Source organism: Salmo trutta, chromosome 7 (assembly GCF_901001165.1).
Source record: "Salmo trutta chromosome 7, fSalTru1.1, whole genome shotgun sequence".
In the NCBI taxonomy this organism is placed as follows: domain Eukaryota; kingdom Metazoa; phylum Chordata; class Actinopteri; order Salmoniformes; family Salmonidae; genus Salmo; species Salmo trutta.
Window position 1 is genome coordinate 52,440,823 of NC_042963.1, and position 25,804 is coordinate 52,466,626.

The 25,804-nt window shown below is 43.9% G+C and overlaps 1 protein-coding gene across 1 annotated transcript in view; it reads right to left on the reverse strand.

The window, feature by feature from the left end:
• The window catches only part of LOC115197664 (5'-nucleotidase domain-containing protein 3), a 37,457-nt gene extending 19,851 nt beyond the window's left edge, over window positions 1–17,606 (reverse strand). The window contains exons 1-2 of the mRNA XM_029759412.1: window positions 17,182–17,606; window positions 15,947–16,131 (exon numbers count right to left, since the gene is read on the reverse strand). Of these exons, the coding sequence (XP_029615272.1) occupies window positions 15,947–16,131; window positions 17,182–17,506 (510 nt within the window). The 5' untranslated portion in view covers window positions 17,507–17,606. The remainder of the gene's footprint in view (window positions 1–15,946; window positions 16,132–17,181) is intronic.
• Between the last annotated feature and the right edge of the window lie 8,198 nt (window positions 17,607–25,804).

Consider the following 25,804-nt stretch of genomic DNA (forward strand, 5'->3'; position numbering starts at 1 on the left):
CCTTCCACTGGTATACTGTTACTGTCCTCCCTTCCACTGGTATACTGTTACTGTCCTCCCTTCCACTGGTATACTGTTACTGTCCTCCCTTCTACTGGTATACTGTTACTGTCCTCCCTTCCACTGGTATACTGTTACTGTCCTCCCTTCCACTGGTATACTGTTACTGTCCTCCCTTCCACTGGTATACTGTTACTGTCCTCCCTTCTACTGGTATACTGTTACTGTCCTCCCTTCCACTGGTATACTGTTACTGTCCTCCCTTCTACTGGTATACTGTTACTGTCCTCCCTTCTACTGGTATACTGTTACTGTCCTCCCTTCCACTGGTATACTGTTACTGTCCTCCCTTCCACTGGTATACTGTTACTGTCCTCCCTTCCACTGGTATACCGTTACTGTCCTCCCTTCCACTGGTATACTGTTATGTTCACTGTTTCCATCGGCCCTGTGAACTCTGATGGCTGGAACAGCGTGGAGTACCAGTGTTAGCCTACATTTACAAATGATTTACCACTGGTCTGACACAAAGCTAGAATGACTATGTATACAGATGATTCCACACTCTACATGTCAGCACCCAAAGCCAGTGTGCTCACTAAACATCTAAATAAGGAGTTACAGTCAGTATCATAATGGGTGATTCATAATAAACTGGTCTTAAATACATCTACAACTAAAAGCATTGTATTGGGTTCAGAACATTCTCTAAGACCTAAGTTGTGTATAAATAGTGTGACCTGTTACAAAAATGTTTTTTTTTTTTTTTTTTTTAAACACAAAAATCAACTGTACTAGTTGTTCATGCTCTGGCCTTGTCCCAGTTTAATTACTGTCCGGTAATATGGTCAAGTGCAGCAAAGAAAGACAGCACACCTTGCCCTTAACTGCAATTTATTAAACATATTTAACCTTTATTTAACTAAGCAAGTCAGTTAAGAACAAATTCTTATTTACAATGATGGCCTACCGGGGAACAGTGGGTTAACTGCATTGTTCAGGGGCAGAACGACAGATTTTTAACTTTGTCAGCTCGGGGATTCGATCTAGCAACCTTTTGGATACTGGCCCAACGCTCTAACCACTTGGTTACCTGCCGCCTCACAGAGAACTAACATCAACAACATGCCAGTCTTTCCTGTTTGAGGGTTGACAAGAGATGAACTGCTTCTCTTCTAGTTTTTATGAGAAATATTACTGTGATGACAATTCCAGATTGTCTTCATAAATCAAATACCATTCAGCTCAGACACCCATCCATAACCCACAAGACATGTCACCAGGGGTCTCTTCAGACACCCATCCATACCCCACAAGACATGCCACCAGGGGTCTCTTCAGACACCCATCCATACCCCACAAGACATGCCACCAGGGGTCTCTTCAGACACCCATCCATACCCCACAAGACATGCCACCAGCGGTCTCTTCAGACACCCATCCATACCCCACAAGACATGCCACCAGGGGTCTCTTCAGACACCCATCCATACCCCACAAGACATGCCACCAGGGGTCTCTTCAAGTCCAAAACTAATTCCCAGCAACGCACAGTATTATACAGAGCCATGATCACATGGAACTCCCTTCCATCTCCTATTACTCAAGCAAACAAAACTACCTAAACATTTTTTTTTTTTAAAGATTAAACATCTTGTGGAATGGCGGGGACTGTGAGGGACACACACAAACAAACGTACACACAGACATACATTTTTGTTGTTGCATTGTTTGTATTATGCATTTTTGTTTGTTTGTATATTGTTGTATTTCACATGTGTGACTGTCCTTGTCTATCAGTGTACCAGTGTTTTGTTACTTGTCATGTTTTGTGGTTTTTGTGGAACTCCAGGAAGAGTAGCTGCTGCCTATGCAAAAGTTTTATTTATTTTACATTTTTTATTTAACCTTAATTTAATCAAGGGCAAGTCAGTTAAGAACAAATTCTTCTTTACAATGACGGCCTACACCGGTCAAACCTGGACGACGCTGGGCCAATTGGCGCCACCCTATGGGACTCCCAAACATGGCCGGTTGTTATGGGGATCCGAATAAACCAATAAATACTGTATTTATTGAGAGAATGCCAAGAGTGTGCAAAGCTGTCATCAAGGCAAAGGGTGGCTACTTTGAATAATCTAAAATATATTTTGATTTGTTTAACACTATTTTGGTTACTACATGATTCCATATGTGTTACTTCATAGTTTTGATGTCTTCACTATTATTCTACAATGTAGAAAATAGTAAAAATAAAGAAAAACCCTTGAATGAGTAGGTCTGTCCAAACTTTTGACTGGTACTGTATGTATAATTGTTTTTTTACACTGTTTGGACAGGCGACCTGAAAAAATGCTTAGGCGGCTCGCCCAAGGATTACAATGGCAGACAAATCACTGGAATGGTTAACAGTACCCTGCCAGAGAATCTCAGGCTCCATCTTGGCTCGTAGGGAGATAACATATCTGAGATATAGGATGGCGACTGCACTGTACTCTACTGTGATGTCTCTGTTTCACAAGTATGGACGTCTATGATTGTTTCAGATTTTGTCTGGTACCGAACAACCAAATGTCGACTTGTTTCGGGGCGAAGCTCATTAAAATAATAGCCAGTGTGTAGAATAACACCCAAATATGCAAAATAAGGATATTGCATATTTCTACCTTTGTGTACATATCCATAATCATGCATTTCTGTATAGTACAGGTCAGGGACTCATCATGTAATTCTGTTACCATAATGCCATTACCGGATGTAAATCCACTTCACCTGCTGTAATTCAATCGAGTACAGGCTTAACTGAATGAACAAAGATGGAATGCAATATGTAATTTCATTAAATAGTCTGTGGAATTGCCTCTGTCTCAGAGGGAAGATCCTAGGAGCCAGATGATGTGATGGCAGATAGCCCCTATGCGGTACTGCTGGCATCAAAACAACCCTGTTGGGCTAAAGGAGTTCCAATGACGGGCATTAAGGATATTAGAGCTGGTGGTGGTAGGGAAGTGGGTGGTTGTTAACAACTGTTGCAGAAAAACAGCAAGTGAGAGAACGTGGGTAAGTTAACATATAAATACATCCCAAGATTTACACCCCATTGGTTAAGAGAGAGGGAAGGGATAATTGCAAGAGTGAGCCCATAGGTTGATCAGCAAGCGTGAGGAATGTGCATTATTGTGCTGTGCTTATAGGCTATTAAAGGTCAATAGGTGAATGACATTCCACACATGGCTAATAGGAAAGAGGAGAAACAAGACACTATGATGATGATGATACATCTGTATTCATTCCCACTATGCCCGTTGAATAGGAAACAGAGTGAATTATGTTATACTTACTGAATGAAGTTAAAACGAGCATTCAAACCAGCCTTCCTGATTGAAACAGAGTTTAGGAAAGTTCAATCTAGTACATGTTTAACTGAGTGAACAAGAAAGACAGAGGGAAGATCCTCGGAGACAGACGTAAAGGTAGGTAGCCCTACGCAGGACCGCTAGCATCGAAACCCACCCCAAAATAATAAAGTTACTTAACAGGGAGGAAGGGGCGCAACAAAGCAACAATTGGATCTAAAGATTAAAAACAACGACTAACTAGATGTAAAAAAAAGACACATGCAAAAAATATAACAAAAGTGAGATTATACTGTAATGGAAAGTATTATATGTAAGTTTCATTAAAGCATGGCGGGCTGAACGCCATGTGTTTAGATGAAATGCTACGTACGCTTGTATGTAGGACCGCTGTAATGCCATTTGTATGATATAATGAGACGTTTGCTTTGCGTCGAACTAAGTCATACAAAGCGATAGGGACACATGCCAAAGAGTGTCTGACCGAATGCCGGCCTGCTGAGTGCCTTGCATGTTACACCTATGATGAAAGTGTAATAATGAATGACTATATGAATGAGTTTAAATGGATACTCGTCAACTAAAGTAGCTATTGATAGCTATGATAAAAGGACTTGCTGAGAGGATGGCCAATAGATTGGGCCTAACATATAAGGTGTAGGCAGAGCATGACCAGCGACCTAGTTGCTGGAGGGTGAAGGTTGAATTATACCCTTGTGTGGCTGCAACTACAGTTCTGAACGAGTGACCAGTGTAGCGTTGAGGTAAAAGATAACACCTTTATATTACTTGAGAAAGGAGAGAAGTGAAACAGATGCGGGTTGTAGAGAGATGAAAGGAGAATGACGAGGAGCAGAGCGGGGTCAAGCGGGAATATATATTAGCATAAAGCATGAGAATGGATTCAGTGTAAGTGATAGCTATTATGATAGTACCCAAGGAACCTGATTTAAAAAGCTTGAGAGTGATTAAGGTGAAAAGACCAGATCAGAAAAACCTAAAGTGACAGGAGTTGCGAACTTGCCATTAGAAGGAAACCATGGAAAACCAGTAAAAAAGACTTGCGAAAGGTCAACGCGGAGGGAAACGACCCGAGAGCTACGAGCATATGCTGTAGAATAGGAAGTAGCAGGTAGCTTAGTATTGAGAATAAAAGTGTTGTGATGAAGAAGAGTCGTGCTGACTGAATATGAACGGGCAAAGATGGCGCGAGACAAAGCAACGAGAAGTAATAGTCGCCTGGGATAATGTTTCCGCCTAGTGTGCGACATGCCATTGATATTCCTGAGATGAGGCCATCTATAGAGTTACCATTTACCCGTAGTGTAAAGGGCAACAAACTGCAGAAATGTTGAGTCTGAAAATCTTCCAAAAGTATACGGATAGAAAGCAGACATAGTAAAATCTGTACTCAGAGGGCCAACTGTCTATAACACATAATGAGATCTTAAATAAAAAGGTTAAATTAAAGCATCTTGAGATTATCAGGCACTGTTGTAACATTAAAAAGGCACTTGAGTAAAAGTGTAAATGAAAAACTTGAGTGTTAACCAATGAGGTGCAGGTGCCAGATGAACCTTGTACACTAGCAGTAAAGGAACAAACATGGTGGAACCCACTGCTGGGGGTGATGACAATGGGACCAACCGTTGTTAGCTGGGTAGAATGTTAGCTTGCATAGAGAAGCATTTCCCCAATTCATTTCAGGTAAGATGTAACCTGGTTCTTAGAAACTGAAGCTCCACCTGTAACAATGAACAAAATGATTAGAATGAAGACAAATACATGAAATGAGCATTAAATAGGCCTACAGGCAGCACAACTGAAGCTGAAAGCCACAGTTCTTAATTGATAAGACGAATGTCGATGGCCACTCAGTTTGATGCTGGGAGGCTGGAGAACATAATCCTTATTCAAGATGGAACTGATTGCAAGGACTGACTCAACATATCAAGTTATTGCAGAAGACATTTTGTTAATGATGAGATGAAATACAAAACCAAATGTAAATGCCTACAGTGACGAGAGTTAAAGGCAGTTAAAGGCAGTAGTCAGTCTACTGAGCTCATAAAGTACGGATTAAATATTTTAGTCACTGGAGAATCAATTGATGAAATGACTGTGATATTGCAAAGAACCACTTGTGAAATAGGCTACAATTATGCATTTCATCCAACTTAATGTCAAATATGAACGACTATGCTTACAGACATTTTCATCACTTTCCCAGTGGGTCAGAAGTTTACATACACTCAATTAGTATTTGGTAGCACTGCCTTTAAATTATTTAACTTGGGTCAAAAGTTTTGGGTAGCCTTCCACAAGCTTCCCACAATAAGTTGGGTGAATTTTGGCCCATTCCTCCTGACAGAGCTGGTGTAACTGAGTCAGGTTTGTAGGCCTCCTTGCTCGCACATGCTTTTTCAGTTCTGCCCACAAATGTTCTATAGGATAGAGGTCAGGGCTTTGTGATGGCCACTCCAATAGCTTGACCTTTGTTTTCCTTAAGCCAATTTTGCCACAACTTTGGAAGTATGCTTGGGGACATTGTCCATTTGGAAGACGCATTTGCGACCAATCTTTAACTTCCTGACTGATGTCTTGAGATGTTCCTTCAACATATCCACTTAATTTCCCCTCCCATCTATTTTGTGAAGTGCACCAGTCCCTCCTGCAGCAAAGCACCCCCACAACATGATGCTGCCACCCCCGTGCTTCATGGTTGGGATGGTGTTCTTTGGCTTGTAAGCCTTCCCTTTTTTCCTCCAAACATAACAATGGTCATTATGGCCAAACAGTTCTATTTTTGTTTCATCAGACCAGAGGACATTTTTCCAAAAAGTGCAATCTTCGCCCCCATGTGTAGTTGCAAACCGTAGTCTGGCATTTTTATGGTGGTTTTGGAGCAGTGGTTTCTTCCTTGCTGAGCGGCCTTTCAGGTTATGTCAATATAGGACTCGTTTTACTGTGGATATAGATACTTTTGTACCGGTTTCCTCCAGCATCTTCACAAGGTCCTTTGCTGTTGTTCTGGGGTTGATTTGCACTTTTCGCACCAAAGTATGTTCATCTCTAGGAGACAGAATGTGTCTCCTTCCTAAGCGGTATGACGGCTGCGTGGTCCCATGGTGTTTATACTTGCGTACTATTGTTTGTACAGATGAACATGGTAAATTCAGGCATTTGGAAATTGCTCCCAATGATGAACCAGACTTGTGGAGGTCTACAATTTTTTTTTCTGAGGTCTTGGCTGATTTCTTTTGATTTTCCCATGATGTCAAGCAAAGAGGCACTGAGTTTGAAGGTAGGCCTTGAAATACATCCACAGGTACACCTCCAATTGACTCAAATGATGTCAATTAGCCGATCAGAAGCTCCTAAAGCCATGACATAATTTTCTGGAATTTTCCAAGCTGTTTAAAGACACAGTCAACTTAGTGTATATAAACTTCTGACCCACTGGAACTGTGATACAGTGAATTATAAGTGAAATAATCTGCCTGTAAACAATTGTTGGAAAAATGACTTGTGTCATGGACAAAGTAGGTGTCCTAACCGACTTGTCAAAACTATAGTTTGTTAACAAGAAATTTGTGGAGTGGTTGAAAAACTAGTTTTAATGACTCCAATCTAAGTGTATGTAAACTTCTGACTTCAACTGTATATAAAGGTGCCACAGTTGACAGTGCATGCCAGAGAGAAAAAAACAAGCCTTGAGGTCAAAGGAACTGTCCATAGAGCTCCAAGACAGAATTGTGTCGAGGCACAGATCTGGGGAAGGGTTCCAAAAAATGTCTGCAGTGTTGAAGATCCCCAAGAACACAGTGGCCTCCATCATTCTTAAATGGAAGAAGTTTGGAACCAACAAGACTCTTCCTAGAGCTGGCCGCCCAGCCAAACTGAGCAATCGGGTGAGAAGGGCCTTGGTCAGGGAGGTGACCAAGAACCCGATGGTCACTCTGACAGAGCTCCAGAGTTTCTCTGTGGAGATGGGAGAACCTTCTAGAAGGACAACCATCTCTACAGCGCCCCACCAATCACGCCTTTATGGTAGAGTGGCCAGACGGAAGCCACTCCTCAGTAAAAGGCACATGACAGCCCGCTTGGAGTTTGCAAAAAGGCACCTAAAGAACTCTTAAACCCATGAGAAACAAGATTTTCTGGTCTGATAAAACCAAGATTTAACTTTTTAGCCTGAATGCCATGCGGAAACATGGCAGCATCATGCTGTGGGGATGTTTTTCAGCGGCAGCGATTGGGAGACTAGTCAGGAGTGAGGGAAAGATGAACTGAGCTAAGTACAGAGAGATCCTTGATGAAAACCTGCTACAGAGTGCTCAGGACATCAGACTGGGGTGAAGGTTCACCTTCCAACAGGACAACTACCCTAAGCACACAGCCAAGACAATGCAGGAGTGGCTTCGGGACAAGTCTCTGAATTTCCTTGAGTGGCCAAACCAGAGCCCGGACTTAAACCTGATCGAACATCTCTAGAGAGACCTGAAAATAGCTGTGCAGCGACGCTCCCCATCCAACCTGACAGAACTTGAGAGGATCTGCTGAGAAGAATGGGAGAAACTTCCCAAATACACGTGTGCCAAGCTTGTAGCGTCATACTCAAGAAGACTCGAGGCTGTAGTCCCTGCCAAAAGGTGCTTCAACAAAGTACTGAGTAAATGGTCTGAGTACTTTCTGAATGCATTGTATGACAATACTATTAGATTGTATTGATTTGGCACGTTAGCCGCTACAATGAACGCTATATTATGCCTATGCATTGCGTAAAGAACTTAAGAATGAAGTGACAATGAGTAACGATGAATATCGCCAGATAAATATAGGCTAATCGTGATTATAGGGCAGTGGCGGTCATGACATTTTGTCAGCTGGCTATTGTCAAGCAAATGACTGCCGATCTCACGATAATTGACCACTAATGTTTTTTTGTTTTGTTTTGTTTTTTTAATGGTATATCCAGGCTTTCGTGTTTAACATCTCCAGGTCTCCACACATACAAGCCGCTGATGTACGTCTTTGGAACATCGACATCTACTAAATATACACTGAGTGGACAAAACATTATGAACACCTGCTCTTTCCATGACATATACTGACCAGGTGAATCCAGGTGAAAGCTATGATCCTTTATTGATGTCACTTGTTAAATCCACTTCAATCATTATAGATGAAGGGGAGGAGACAGGTTAAAGAAGGATTAAGCCTTAAGACATGGATTGTGTATGTGTGCCATTTCAGAGGTTGAATGGGCAAGACAAAATATTGAAGTGCCTTTGAACAGGGTATGGTAGTATGTGCCAGGCGCACCAATTTGTATCAAGAACTGCAACGCTGCAGGCTTTCTCACACATCAGTTTCCTGTGTGTATCAAGAATGGTTCAAAGGATATCCAGCCAATTTGACAACTGTGGGAAGCATTGGAGTCAACATGGGCCAGCATCCCTGTGGAACGCTTGACACCATGTATAGTCCATGCCCCGAAGAATTAAGGCTGTTCTGAGGCCTAAGGGAGGGGGGAAGGGGCTGCAACTCAATATTAGGAAGTTCTTCTTAATATTTTGTAAACTTAGTGTACACCACCACAAGAAATCCATGATTTATTTTAGGCAGGTCTAAAGAAACATTATGATATGAAGAAAATGTAGTCTATTTCAGAAGAACCGAATATGAGTCAGCCTACTGTATGTGATCTGGCCATGCGCCTTGCCATAGGCTGTACTGGCCCCCCGTGGGAATCGAACCCACAACCCTGGTGTTGCAAACACCATGCTCTACCAACTGAGCCACAGGGAAGGCTAGTCATAGCTGGGATCCTCCTCTTTTTAGTGACAACCACTGCATATAGAAATGTCTGGGCTTATAAGAACACATTTCACTTCACGATTTAACTATTGTTTGAGGAGCAGGCAGCCTCTCACTGTGCGACAGGTGATATTCTGCCGAAACTCTGTATGCTATGGGCTCTCCAACCCTGTTCCTGCAGCTACCCAGTGCTTCATTTGGGAAACCAAGTGAAATCTGTTCTGGAACATGAATAGTAACATGAATTCCAGAACAAAACATATTTAATTATACTGTTGACAGCCCCTATCCCTGTGTGCTCGAGAAAGGAATGAATGAGAGATAGGAGATGGTGGTGGTGAGATATTATGTAGCTTATTTTATTTAACCTTTATTTAACTAGGCAAGTCAGTTAAGAACAAATTCTTATTTTCAATGACGGCCTAGGAACAGTGGGTTAACTGCCTTGTTCAGGGGCAAAATGACAGATTTTTACCTTGTCAGCTCTGGGATTTGATCTTGCAACCGTTGGGTTACTAGTCCAACGCTCTAACCACTAGGCTACCTGCCGCCCCTCCGCTCTAACCACTAGGCTACCTGCCTCCCCTCCACTCTAACCACTAGACTACCTGCCGCCCCTCCACTCTAACCACTAGGCTACCTGCCGCCCCTCCACTCTAACCACTAGGCTACCTGCCGCCCCTCCACTCTAACCACTAGGCTACCTGCCGCCCCTCCACTCTAACCACTAGGCTACCTGCCGCCCCTCCACTCTAACCACTAGGCTACCTGCCGCCCCTCCACTCTAACCACTAGGCTACCTGCCGCCCCTCCACTCTAACAACTAGGCTACCTGCCGCCCCTCCACTCTAACCACTAGGCTACCTGCCTCCCCTCCACTCTAACCACTAGGCTACCTGCCTCCCCTCCACTCTAACCACTAGGCTACCTGCCTCCCCTCCACTCTAACCACTAGGCTACCTGCCTCCCCTCCACTCTAACCACTAGGCTACCTGCCTCCCCTCCACTCTAACCACTAGGCTACCTGCCTCCCCTCCACTCTAACCACTAGGCTACCTGCCGCCCTTCCACTCTAACCACTAGGCTACCTGCCGCCCCTCCACTCCACTCTAACCACTAGGCTACCTGCCGCCCCTCCACTCTAACCACTAGGCTACCTGCCTCCCCTCCACTCTAACCACTAGGCTACCTGCCTCCCCTCCACTCTAACCACTAGGCTACCTGCCGCCCCTCCACTCTAACCACTAGGCTACCTGCCGCCCCTCCACTCTAACCACTAGGCTACCTGCCGCCCCTCCACTCTAACCACTAGGCTACCTGCCTCCCCTCCACTCTAACCACTAGGATACCTGCCTCCCCTCCACTCTAACCACTAGGCTACCTGCCTCCCCTCCACTCTAACCACTAGGCTACCTGCCTCCCCTCCACTCTAACCACTAGGCTACCTGCCTCCCCTCCACTCTAACCACTAGGCTACCTGCCTCCCCTCCACTCTAACCACTAGGCTACCTGCCTCCCCTCCACTCTAACCACTAGGCTACCTGCCTCCCCTCCACTCTAACCACTAGGCTACCTGCCGCCCCTCCACTCTAACCACTAGGCTACCTGCCTCCCCTCCACTCTAACCACTAGGCTACCTGCCGCCCCTCCACTCTAACCACTAGGCTACCTGCCGCCCCTCCACTCTAACCACTAGGCTACCTGCCGCCCCTCCACTCTAACCACTAGGCTACCTGCCGCCCCTCCACTCTAACCACTAGGCTACTTGCCTCCCCTCCACTCTAACCACTAGGCTACCTGCCTCCCCTCCACTCTAACCACTAGGCTACCTGCCTCCCCTCCACTCTAACCACTAGGCTACCTGCCTCCCCTCCACTCTAACCACTAGGCTACCTGCCTCCCCTCCACTCTAACCACTAGGATACCTGCCGCCCCTCCACTCTAACCACTAGGCTACCTGCCGCCCCTCCACTCTAACCACTAGGTTACCTGCCGCCCCTCCACTCTAACCACTAGGCTACCTGCCTCCCCTCCACTCTAACCACTAGGCTACCTGCCTCCCCCCACTCTAACCACTAGGCTACCTGCCTCGGCCTGTCGGTTCTCTCTCAGACTCATGGATAGAACGTTTGCGGTGTAGCATAAGGTAACCAATCCATCCAGTATGCATAAAATAATACAGTCCACAATCAAAGGAGATTACTAGAATGTGTATAGGCTAGACCAATTATGTACCAACGACATCTTCAATATAATTATTTTTTTTCTTCTGCCGTACGTAATATGCAGTAGGTTATTAGGCTATGTATTGTATAATGGCACAATTATTATTTCAATTCAGTTACATTTTTGGGAGGGCTTGGCATCACATACATACATTACATACATATATAGGCCTATGAATATGGGTGTTCTATATGCAACATTGGGCTGTGATCGTAATTGAATAACCATGTAATTGACGGTTATGGATGAAGACGGCATGAAAATCAAATAACCCTCAAAACCGTTTAAAATAGGCCTACATTCATTTTAGGATTTTATCAAATGTTTACTAACTTTATGTAGATAAACATTTTCTAATAGCGGGAGTGTTTACTAATGATTATAAACCAATTGTTTTGCTAACTCAATTTATTTTGCCAAGTCAATGTATTTTGCCAACTCAATGTAATTTTGCCAACTCAATGTAATTTTGCCAACTCAATTTCATTTTGCCAACTCAATTTCATTTTGCCAACTCAATTTCATTTTGCCAACTCTGTCTATTACACTGTGAATATCTCCTCCTCTTTCTAACTGTCCTTTAATGCTCCAGCAGCTAATCTGCTAGCTGTACGGGGCTATACAGCACCTTTAATGCTCTAGCAGCTAATCTGCTAGCTGTACGGGGCTATACAGCACCTTTAATGCTCCAGCAGCTAATCTGCTAGCTGTACGGGGCTATACAGCACCTTTAATGCTCCAGCAGCTAATCTGCTAGCTGTACGGGGCTATACAGCACGTTTAATGCTCCAGCAGCTAATCTGCTAGCTGTACGGGGCTATACAGCGCGTTTAATGCTCCAGCAGCTAATCTGCTAGCTGTACGGGGCTATACAGCACGTTTAATGCTCCAGCAGCTAATCTGCTAGCTGTACGGGGCTATACAGCACGTTTAATGCTCCAGCAGCTAATCTGCTAGCTGTACGGGGCTATACAGCACGTCAGTAAAACAACAGCTTGATGTGTGGACTTTCTTTTATACAGTGTATGTTTTCATTGCTTGCTAGTAAATAAATACATTTAATCGGTCTTCCTTTAAAAAAAAAGGTTTGGATGTGTCTGACTATTTGTTAATTATTCAACGGCAGTCGACAAGGTTGTTCTGGCTCTGAGGCCTACAATGCGCTAATGTTGTGTCAAATGGACAATGTGCCAAACCTCTACAACCTGGCATGGTATGATTTGCACAAAATAAATGATAAATGCTGACCTCCTGTACCTGCAAAGTGGAATAGCAGCCGAGGCTATACAGTGTTGACCCACAATGTACTTTTATGAATGCCACTGTGGTAGCCAACCGTTTGTAAAACAAGCAATTTACTGTTCATTCCTGTCATTTACTTACATCCATTTTTGTTAATGCATGTATTAACTACAGTCATTTACCATTGTCATTCTCAGAGTGAAAATGTTTGCAGAGTTCACAACCTGCTAGACTTTTGAGAAACAAGTTTTGGTTTATTTCATACAAATCATTTACACGACCCATGTGAGCAATGAGAATGTTTCTGGTTTCTCAGTCCTTTTAAATGTTGACTGAGCATAGAAGTACCTGGCCTGCTTCTCGCAAATGTCAAATGTAGGAAAGTGCCCATTTGGGGATGTCTGATTGTCTTAACTCCCCACCACTAATAAGGTGTGCTTCTCAGTTATTTTTTCTTCACCCCACACCCGTAAGTCAACGATATAGATGTTTTTTTTTTTTACATCCATTCAAAATGCCAATTTCATCTTCATACTATACCATAGTTGTCCCCTCCATACTTTCCTTGTCAATTAATAATATTTTGGACTATTTTCAGAAAAGTCTAAGGTAGGGCTAGGTTTTTTAAATAAGTTTTAAGGAAAGGAGAAATATTTGCTTGTGTCTGACATATGCTGGTGACTTTGATTGACAGGTACTTTTATGGGCGTGTGCATGAGTGAGTTCGCTGATTCTCTCTATAGGCCTACATGTCCATTTCAGAAAATGTCCGAAAGTAGCCTGTCTGGACTCCATCTCTTTAATAAGAATCAAAACACTCCTGTCGTGATTTAATCTTGTAAAAGGCCTATTTTTAGAAGCTTAGGCTAAATTATTTATCTCATTACAGCGTCCTGTCTTTGAAGAACATATGCAAATGCCATCGAATGACCGCAGTAGCAGGGTTTGTGATGTTATGAGAATATTTGGGAAAAGTAGGAGAAAACCCAACGGACTTCGTTTGAATGATTTTGTGCATCGAAATAAGATCTGTATTGATGGGTTCTGGGTTTTGACTCCTAAACTTTAAATATAATTAATTATCAGGTATCCTATAGAAATATTGAGTGCCATAGTGTGGTTATCTGTCTCCCGGCCCCTCCTGTCACAGCCTCCAGTATTTATGCTGCAATAGTATGCTCCCTCTAATTCTCTCTCCCCTCCCAGAGGACCTGAGCCCTGGGACCATGCCTCAGGACTACCTGACCTAATGACTCCTTGCTGTCCCCAGTCCAGCTGGTCGTGCTGCTGCTCCAGTTTCAACTTTTCTGCCTGCGGCTATGGAAACCTGACCTGTTCACTGTGCTACCTTGGCCCAGACCTGCTGTCTCTAACTCTGAATGCTCGTCTATGAAAAGCCAACTGACATTTATTCCTTTTGTTTTACCAGGTAAGTTGACTGAGAACACATTCTCATTTACAGCAACGACCTGGGGAATAGTTACAGGGGAGAGGAGGGGGGATGAATGAAACAATTATAAGCTGGGGATGATTCAGTGACCGTGATGGTATGAAGGACAGCTTGGGAATTTAGCCAGGACACCAGGGTTAACACCCCTACTCTTATGATAAGTGCCATGGGATCTTTAATGACCTCAGAGAGTCAGGACACCCGTTTAACATCCCATCCGAAAGACAACACCCTACACAGGGCAATGTCCCCAATCACTGCCCTGGGGCATTGGGATATTATAAAAACATTTAGACCAGATGAAAGAGTGCCTCCTACTGGTCCTCCAACACCACTTCCAGCAGCATGTGGTCTCCCATCCAGGGACTGACCAGGACCAACCCTGCTTAGCTTCAGAAGCAAGCCAGCAGTGGGATGCAGGATCGTATGCTGCTGACTCCTGAGGTGCTGACCTGTTGCACCCTCTACAACCACTGTGATTATTATTATCTGACCCTGCTGATCATCTATAAATGTTTGAACATCTAGGCCATGTACTGTTATAATTTCCACCCGGCACAGCCAGAAGAGGACTGGCCATCCCTCAGAGCCTGGTTCCTCTCTAGGTTTCTTCCTAGGTTCTGGCCTTTCTAGGGAGTTTTTCCTAGCCACCGTGCTTCTACACCTGCATTGTGTGCTTTTTGGTGTTTTAGGCTGGGTTTCTGTACAGCACTTTGTGACATCAGCTGATGTAAAAAGGGCTTTATAAATACATTTGATTGATTGAGTGATTGATCTGTAGGAGGAATGTATATGTTGGAGGCAATTAAGCTTGGAATGTATTGAGTAAAGTAAGGGCAATAACATGCGGCAGGCATCGATAAGAGTGGAGATATGTGGTTTAGTGAGGAAGGGGGCCGAGGTCAGGTCAGGTCACATTGAGAGAAATGCTACCACAAATGCTACACAATACCACGAAACTGTCTGAAGAAAAGGATATGCTGTGGCCTGGGATCAGAGGTTTTAAAGACGGCTGGATAGCCGCCTGCACCGGGTCGTTGGTCACGGCAGTAGCCAGAGGGGCCCGGGTGGAGGCGGCTGCAGCAACAGAGGGGCCCGGGTGGAGGAGGCTGCAGCAACAGAGGGGCCCGGGTGGAGGCGGCTGCAGCAACAGAGGGGCCCGGGTGGAGGAGGCTGCAGCAACAGAATAGGGAGCAAAAGGGCCCGGGTGGAGGAGGCTGCAGCAACAGAATAGGGAGCAAAAGGGCCCGGGTGGAGGAGGCTGCAGCAACAGAATAGGGAGCAAAAGGGCCCGGGTGGAGGCGGCTGCAGCAACAGAATAGGGAGCAGAGGGGCCCGGGTGGAGGCGGCTGCAGCAACAGAATAGGGAGCAGAGGGGCCCGGGTGGAGGCGGCTGCAGCAACAGAATAGGGAGCAGAGGGGCCCGGGTGGAGGCGGCTGCAGCAACAGAATAGGGAGCAGAGGGGCCCGGGTGGAGGCGGCTGCAGCAGCAGAGGGGCCCGGGTGGAGGAGGCTGCAGCAGCAGCATAGGGAGCAGAGGGGCCCGGGTGGAGGCGGCTGCAGCAACAGAGGGGCCCGGGTGGAGGCGGCTGCAGCAGCAGCATAGGGAGCAGAGGAAGAAGGACCACAGCCTCGCATCTTAGAATTTTGGTTTTTGTTTGGCATACATTTTAAAGTGAACAAATCTGAGTCAGCGTGGAATTTCCTGTATGACAATTACCGTAAGAGTTGTCAGCACTAACAGATCTGGGATCAGGCTACTGTTCCTCTGTAGTGCCACTTCATCTCTGTCACATTAAAGACCCTCTGCTACAGATCTGATCTAGGACCAGGCTAGAGGAACAGACATTACCCTGTGCTCCTGGATGAGGATGTCCCTGGCGATGTTAAAGATGAGGGTGTGGAGGTGTCTGGAGTAGAAGGCCAGAGTGTAGTCATAGTCGAACCCATAGATCTCGATGTCACCCAGACTCATCTCATTGTTGGCAAAGATGGTGTCGGGGTTCACACTGTTCTTAGATATCACAGGGATCAGGGCTAAATGAGAAGAAGAAGAATACATACATGTTTACATTTCTTCTTGATGTGTTGTGTCAATGTAGATAAAAACCCTATTGCCACCTCTGCGAATGAATACAGGCCTCTGTCATGCTCTTGCTGATTAGTGGCATGAATTATGACCTTTAAATTAACTTGTCAACACTATCATATAGGTTTCTAGCTAAAGGGGATATGAAAACATCAATGCACCCTGACAGACCTATTTTAGGTCTGCATATAAAGGCGTATGTGTATTGTGTTGAACACCTGCCAGTAGGGGGACCCATGGCCCCTTGCTTTGATATGTTACACAGGATTGGTCCATTTCCAGAGACAACAAGATGGAGAGTAGGTTATCACTGTGCAAAACAACATGCCAGTGTCACAGTCTATGTCAATTCAGTCAGTGTCAACAACAGCGTCACAGTGTGACACAGTGTCCTGGTCACTCACCATCAGGTGACATGTCCAGTGTCTCCCAACGAGTACATGTTCAAATAACTACAATAATCCTTCTACAATAACAGTGCCCACCCTCACCCCCTCTTTACACCACTGCTACTCTCTGTTGTCATCTATGCATAATAACTCTACCTACATGTACACACTTCCTCAAATAACCGGTGGCTCCGCACATGGACTCTGTATCGGTAACCCCCTGTATATATAGTCTCGCTATTGTTATTTCACTGCTGCTCTTTAATTACGTGTTCCTTTTATCTCGTATTATTATTATTATTATTATTATTATTATTATGTGTATTTTTTTGAAATTGTATTGTTGGTTAAGGGGCTTCGTAAGTAATCATTTCACTGTAAGGTCTACTACACCTGTTGTATTCGGCGCATGTGACTAATACAATATGATTTGAAGTACTTACTACAATAACTGTTACAATAACAAGTACTTGTTATTAACATGCCACCGCTGGTACAGTGAGTAACAAGTTACACCTAGCTTCTTTCAAAGGAATACAAATAATTAGGGATTCGACATTATTGTTTAACATCTTCAACCATATGGATTCAACAGATGAATTGTCCTACCTTCGGTCTGTTTTTTGGTTTCGTTGTAAATAGACCACAACCAGTTGGTCATGTCTTGGCCACTTGCAGTAGTGGTACACATAGTAGCTTCCTTCGCATAGTTTTTGGTACAGGCTTGTTCCGCCAACACTTGGCCGACGAACCTACTGCGGGACACCGTACTGAAATTCCGCTCCCATAACCGACCCTTCTTCCACGGCGTTCGGTTTCCGTAGTACCGTGGTAGGTCGTGCTGCGCTTGGAAGGCATTGTAGCAATTGAAAAACTTCTGCAGAGAATCCTTATTCTTTAACAGACTCGAAAATGACAGTGACAAGGGCGTCATGGTTATGGATATCGTCCCCTTCGGGTTGTCGGTAGCCTCTGTCTACGTCGTGGGATTTGGGTAAATGCATGCGGCTACAGCGCTGTTATGTATATAAATACAGAAACGGAATCCTCTAGTGTTCGGCCAGCAGCACAAACGGTGACGTCACTGTTGTATGGAAATATAAACGTTCAAAATAAAAGCCCGCATTTCAAAACATTGCAATGTGGATCACTAATTTAAAATATATAGAATTTTAATCAATGGCCACCTCTATTGTGACAGCAAGAAAATGCAATGATTAATTTATGAAAACAAATAATATGTTTTTAAAATATATTTTTTTAATTGAACCTTTATTTAACTTGGCAAGTCGGTTAAGAACAAATTCTTACTTACAATTACGGCCAAACCCGGACAATGCTGGGCCTGTTGTGCGCCGCCCTATGGGACTCCCAATCACGGCTGTGTCACATTGGGCGCTATAGAGAGGGCAGAGTGAAAAGCCAGCAGCATAATATAGTTTGTTTTGGAAGGGGGATGTGTTGCACAGGCTGATGCTGGCTTTTCACTCCGCTCCCTCTATAGCACCCAGACACAGTGCCCCCTCCAAAACTAACCATATCTGGTTTGTAGCAACCCTACTGGTCTTCCCGTGTGGCTCAGTTGGTAGAGCATGGTGTTTGCAACACCAGGGTTGTCGGTTTGATTCCCACAGGGGGGCCAGTACAAAAAAAAAAATAATGCATGAAATGAAATGTATGCATTCACTACTGTAAGTCGCTCTGGATAAGAGCGTCTGCTAAATATGTAAAATGTAAATGTATTTTCCGCCACACTTTAGCTGAGACAGGTAGAGTAGAACAGTTCTCTCTACAAGCCAAAAAGTACCTCCCATATACCGTATATCGCGTTGGAATGGGTGGAGTAAGGAGTCCCCAGTACTCTGTGTTAAACCTGTTGTCCAGCACAAGAGACCCATTTAAGTTTAGCAGACTCGATTGAGTAATTCCAATAACACATATTTGTATTTTATTAAAAGTATTTCTGGCCGGCAAACCGTGCCAATATATCCTCCAAACACTGCCTTTGTGGGCCTTATCACTTTTATACAACTGGTTACCAACATATTCAAATAATGACTGACATATTTTCATTAACGTTGTTTTGATTTATTCATTCATACAACGTCATCCTTCTACAAGATATAGTCCGGACACAAATCTAAGGTTGCTACCCAAACCAAAGGGTAACAACCTTAGCATTCAGGAATAGACCGACCCGTTGTATAAATGACCATAATCAAGTACTGGGAGTCAGGGAGAACAGTCTTCCTACTACTTTCCAAAGTGAGGCAGGATTTATTTCTATAAAAGAAACCAATCTTAATTTGCAATTTTTTTTCTTCAGTTTTTCAAAGTGTGTTTTAATAGACAGCTTATCTTCAATCCAAATGACCAAGTACTTATAATGGAGAACTTGATCAATTTGGGCTCCCTTCAATGTGCAAATATGCAGGTCCTCAGGATCAAAATTATGAGACCTAGAGGACAACATAAACTTGATTTTATTAGCATTTAGCACTAGTTTAAGATCAGTAAGCGATATTAAAAATAAAATACATTCAATTATTCAGAGGGGGTTGCAATGCTGTGGAAAACTGTTGTAGTGCAAAATAAAATATACATTCCCAAAGTTTAAAATGTCTTTGCAGGAGGACTCTTATTTAAATAAATACAAATCTGCGCCCCCAGCTGCATAACATCCTGCTGCTAGGAGAACGGTAATACAGAATCCGTACCTCCTAGCTCGTCAGTGGCTACATGACTTCCACTCTGCCTGTCAACCAATGACTTTTTATATAAATGTCAACAGTCAAAATGACAGAGCCTATCAGTAAGAGGTTCATTATCTGTTCATGTTGAAGCCAAAGATAGTACAGTAGTTTTCTAAACTCCCTGTTGAAAGACTGCTACTCTGGTAACACTTTAGCTATTAGTTAATAGCTATCAGTTAACTGTAGTAGTAATACACGCACACACACACCCCCACAGCACATGTGCGCCGTTGCTGCTGCCATTTTAAATCTTCGCCAAGCTTCTTATTATTTGATGTGCTTGCTGAAGACAAAGAAACACAACTCTAGATTTCTTAAATACTCTTATTAATATGATTTTATTTATTTAGCCTGTGTGAGAGCAAAATTACAAGATTGTTATAATACTGTTTATGCATCGAATAGCTTTAAATTAGTACTTTCTCATCAAATGTCTGTGTGAACCGAGAGGAGCCTAAAAAAAACCTACAGCTGGCATTCCATAGATAAGATATGGTTGGAGTAACCCAGATAGAGATAGGCTGGAAGAGTTTAGAACAATCCCTTATTGTTTTAATCACCCTGGTATCTGGGAAACTAAGCCGGGGTCAGGTTAAAACAGTACCGGGTTTAGATGAGCACAGGACGAACCCAGGATGACTTGTGCCCCCCGATCAGCATGGAACAAGGCCTGACGAAACATTTTTAGGTGTCCTATATTTCTGTTATTTCATTATCAGTTAGGCTGCTCGGTCCAACAGTCAAGAGTGTTTGATTGACTAGTCTCATTATTTCAATAATTAATCGATATTAAATAAAGATGATTGTTTGAAGATGGTTGTCCAAGTCTCAGTATGAATTTCCACGACACCTGCTCTAGAGCTTAAACGATTTAAGCTATGAACACAAAACCAACTTTCAAATGTACAGACTGCCCAAAATTAGACTGTTTGAGAAAATATTTTTGATAGCATTTATACTTTTTTTGTAGCACGAAAATATTTAAATGAACTCCAAATGCGTTTTCAATGGAAATAAAAGTGCCATAGACTTACATGATAAAAGTTTGGACCGTGACTGTTTAGGTATGAAATGCCATTAAAACGTGCAGACCTGTCTGAAATCGTGCACTTGTCAAAGGCTTTTTGATACCATTGAATTATAACCATTTAAAATGTTCATAAACGCTCCATAGGTTTGAATGGGAAGTATTTTCATTCGCCACTGCTCTTACACCATTTAAGCTATCAACACCAAACCAATCTTGACATGTTCAGACTGACCCTACTCAGATTGCTTGTCAAAAAAAATGGATACTATATCTACACTTTTTTAACTATAACCATTACACATTTGCAAAAATTAACATGGGTTTGAATGAGAACTATAGGAATACAAAGGTAGCTATTCAAAATGGCCAATTAAGCTACAAGACAAACTTTAAAACATTCAGGCTATCCTGACTTCAAATTCTTTACAATATTTATTAACTATAACTATAGACATGTGCATAAAATAACTCTTGAAGTAACTCTTGAACCGTTCAAGTTAGAGACAGCAAACTAACTTTCTCCTGTTCAGGCTATCCTATCTCGTCACATCCAATCATTCAATCATTCCATCAATCAATCTTTCCATCAACCTACTTTTTCAACTATAACCAGTCACCACCATTACTACTGCAGAGACTACCTGTCACGCCGGCTCCCACTCCCCCTCCCTGGCGCTCGAGGGCGCCAGGCTGCCCATCATTACGCACACCTGTCACCTTTGTTACGCGCATCAGTGTTTCATTGGACTCACCTGTACTCCTTCACGTTTTGATTGCCTTCCCTATATCTGTCTGTTCCTCTGTTTCATCCCCGTGTCAGCATGAATGTCCAGACGCTGTCCTGTCCTGTTTCATGTCTGTTTATTAATTAAATGTTCACTCCCTGTACTTGCTTCTCATCTCCAAGCGTCTGTCCTTACAGAATGCTGACACCACAATTTGAAGCATAAGGGAGTTTTGTTTTTTTGTTTTTGTAGGTGACGTCGGGTCCGGGTGCCGCTGTCGATGGAACCGGGGGTGCCTCAGCTGGCTCGTCGGGCTTCCACGCCTTAGCTGGCTCGAGAGGTTTCCTTCCCTCGGTTGGCTCGGCAGGCTCCCATCCCACGTCTGTCTGCGGCTAGGGAACTCTGACCTGTTCACTGCACCTGCTGTCTCGACTTCGGAATACTCGACTATGAAAAGCCAACTGACATTTACTCCTGAGGTACTGATCTGTTGCACCCTCTACAACCACTGTGATTATTATTTGACCCTGCTGGTCATCTAGAAACGTTTGAACATCTTGAAGAACAATCTGGCCTTAAATGGCCATTTACTCTTATAATCTCCCCCCAGCACAGCCAGAAGAGGACTGGCAACCCCTCAGAGCCTGGTTCCTCTCTAGGTTTCTTCCTAGGTTCCTGTCTTTCTAGGGAGTTTTTCCTAGCCACCGTGCTTCTACATCTGCATTGCTTGCTGTTTGGGGTTTTAGGCTGGGTTTCTGTATAGCACTTTGTGACATCTGCTGATGTAAAAAGGGCTTTATAAATATATTTGATTGATTGATTTAAGCTATGCGTGGAAGCCAGGAAATGCTAAATGCGTTTATGTTAATTAACGGTCAATTACCTTGAGACCAGCAGTTATTTGCTTGACAATCAACGGCTGACAACATTTCATGACCGCCACAGCTCTAGTTTGGCCCCATGATCCTTAGTGATGTGGACACGGAAGAACTTGAAGCTCTCGACATGCTTCAATACAACCCTGTCGATGTGAATGGGGGGCGTGCTCAGCCCTCTGTTTCCTGTAGTCCACAATCATCTTCTTTGTCTTACTGACATTGAGGGACAGGTTGTTGTCATGGCACCCGACTGCCAGGTCTCTGACCTCCTCCCTATAGCTGTCTCATCGTTGTTGGTGATCAGGCCTACCACCGTCGTGTCGTCATAAATCTTAATGATGGTGTTGGAGTCGTGCTTGGCCACGCAGTTTGGGTCAACAAGAAGTACAGGAGTGGACTAAGTACGCACCCCTGAGGTGCCCCCGTGTTGAGGGCCAGCGTGGCAGATGTGTTGTTGCCTACCCTCAGCACCTGGAGGCTGCCCATCAGAAAGTCCAGGATCCAGTTGCAGAGGGAGGTGTTCAGTCCTATGGATCTTAGCTTAATGATGAGCTTTGATGGCACTATGGTGTAGTCTATGCTGAGCTGTAGTCAATTAACAGCATTCTCAAGTAGGTGTTCCTTTTGTCCAAGTGGGAAAGGGCGGTGTGGAGTGCAATAGAGATTGCGTCATCCGTGGATCTGTTGGGGTGGTATGCAAATTGGAGTGGGTCCAGGGTGTCTGGGATGATGATGTTGATGTGAGCCATGACCAGCCCTTCAAAGCATTTCATTGCTACAGGTGTGAGGTTAATGATCGCTGTCCAGAAGCTATTTTCGGTCATAGGCGAAAACATTATGTAAAAAAAAAAGTTAAGATCAGCAGAAAAAACCCCACAAAATAGCATAATTGGCCAGGAGCCCACTATACATGCAACACAATTTTAAGCACACTACATATTAAGCACACTACATATTAAGCACACTACATTTTCTTTAGGGAATGTACTTCTCTAGTTATTATAATTTTTTGGAAAGTTATCCCTCCTACACAGTTTAAAAATAATTTCAACGTTAAAACGTGCAGATCGGTATGGATCGGTATGGATCGGTATGGATCGGTACGGATCGGTACGGATCGGTACGGATCGGTATGGAATAGTGCGCTTGTATACTTTTATATAGAGTGCCTTTGGAAAGTATTCAGACCCCATGACTTTTTCCACATTTTGTTACTTTACAGTCTTATTCTAAAATGGATTTTAAAAATCCTCAGCAATCTACACACAATACCCCATCATGACAAAAGTGAAAACAGGTTTTTAGACATTTTTGCAAATGTATTACAAATAAAAACAGAAATACCTTATTTACATAAGTATTCAGACGCTTTGCTAGTAGACTTGAAATTGAGCTCATGTGCATCCTGTTTTCATTGGTCATCCTTGAGATGTTTCTACAACTTGATAGGAGTCCACCTGTGGTAAATTCAATTGATTGGACATGATTTGGAAAGGCACACACCTGTCTACATAAGGTGCCACAGTTGACAGTGCATGTCAGAGCAAAAACCAAGCCATGAGGTCGAAGGAATTATCTGTAGAGCTCTGAAAAAGGATTGTGTCGTGGCACAGATCTGTGGAAGGGTACCAAAAAATTTCTGCAGCATTGAAGGTCCCCAAGAAGAGCTGTGTATCTTAACACCAGAGCCAAGGACTGTATCTAAATACACAACTCTGGGAGGGACTACACTTTTCAAAGTAAAGTGGCCCTGTTGCCTTTATTGACAGTAAAAGGCTGCCAGTTGCCACAGATCCGCATATTATTTTGCTTCTACATAATATGATCATTTTAATTATATATCCAGAGCTCATATTCTTCTTCAGAGTAGCCTACAGATGTTCCATGATCACTACAATGACTCCTGACTTCCACCTTGTGGTTGGCTGTTGAACATACACCAACAGTCTCTGTGTACTGAAGAAATCATTACAATCATATTACATATTTCAGGTCAGCCTACATCCTGCTGACTGTTGTAAACATGATTGTACATGTCTGTTCCTGATCTTGCATATTCATAGACTTATTACAAAGAGGGTCTATATATGTTCTGAAACCTCTCTTCTTATTATGTGTATATACCTGTCCCTGTTATCGTATCCCTGACCAAATCTAAGGAAGTCTCTAGATTTTGCTCGCCTGAAGTAGAGTATCTTATGATAAACTGCAGACCACACTATTTGCCAAGAGAGTTTTCATCTATACTTTTTGTGGCTGTTTATTTACCACCACAGACGGACGCTGGCACTAAGACCGAACTCAGTCAGCTGTATAAGGAAATAAATAAACAGGAAACCACTCACCCAGAGGCGGTGCTCCTAGTGGCCGGAGACTTTCAGGGAAACTTAAATCAGTTTAATCTCATTTCTATCAACATGTTGAATGCACAACCAGAGGGAAAACAATTCTAGATCACCTGTACTTCACACACAGAGACGCGTACAAAGCTCTCCCTCGCCCTCCATTTGGTAAATCTATCCTCCTGATTACTTCTTACAAGCAAAAATTAAAGCAGGAAGCACCAGTGACTCGGTCTATTAAAAAAGTGGTCAGACGAAGCAGATGCTAAACTACAGGACTGTTTTGCTATCACAGACTGGAACATGTTCCGGGATTCTTCTGAATGAATTGAGGAGTACCGTCACTGGGTTTATCAATAAGAGCATCGAGGATGTCGTCCCCACAGTGACTGTACGTACATACCTCAACCAGAAGTGAAGGATTACTGGCAACATTCGCACTGAGCTAAAGGGTAGAGCTGCTGCTTTCAAGATGAGGGACTCTAAACTGGAAGCTTATAAGAAATCCTGCTATGGCCTCCGACTAACCATCAAACAGGCAAAGCGCCAATACAGGGATAAGATTGAATCGTACTACACCGGCTCCGACGCTCGTCTTATGTGGCAAGGCTTGCAAACTATTAGACTACAAAGGGAAGTAGAGCAGCGAGCTGCCCAGTGACACAAGCCTAACAGACAAGCTAAATCACTTCTATGCTCGCTTCGAGGCAAGCAACACTGAGGCATGCATGAGAGCATCAGCTGTTCCGGACGACTGTGTGATCACGCTCTCCATAGCCGACGTGAGTAAGACCTTTAAACAGGCCAACATTCACTGGCGGGGCCAGACGGATTACCAGGACGTGTGCTCCGGGCATGTGCTGACCAACTGGCAGGTGTCTTCACTGACATTTTCAACATGTCCCTGATTGAGTCTGTAATACCAACATGTTTTAAGCAGACCACCATAGTCCCTGTGCCAAAGAACACGAAGTCAACCAGCCTAAATAAGTACTGACCCGTAGGACTCACGTCCGTAGCCATGAAGTGCTTTGAAAGGCTGGCAATGGCTCACATCAACACCATTATCCCAGAAACCCTAGACCCACTCCAATTTGCGTACCGACCAAACAGATCCACGGATGATGCAATCTCTATTGCACTCCACACTGCCCTTTCCCACCTGGACAAAAGGAACACCTATGTGAGAATGCTATTCATTGACTACAGCTCAGCGTTCAACACCATAGTACCCTCAAAGCTCATCACTAAGCTAAGGATCCTGGGACTAAACACCTCCCTCTGCAACTGGATCCTGGACTTCCTGACGGGCCGTCCCCAGGTGGTGAGGGTAGGTAGCAACACATCTGCCACGCAGATCCTCAACACTGGAGCCCCTCAGGGGTGCATGCTCAGTCCCCTCCTGTACTCCCTGTTCACCCACGACTGCATGGCCAGGCACGACTCCAACACCACCATTAAGTTTGCAGACGACACACCAGTGGTAGGCCTGATCACCGACAAC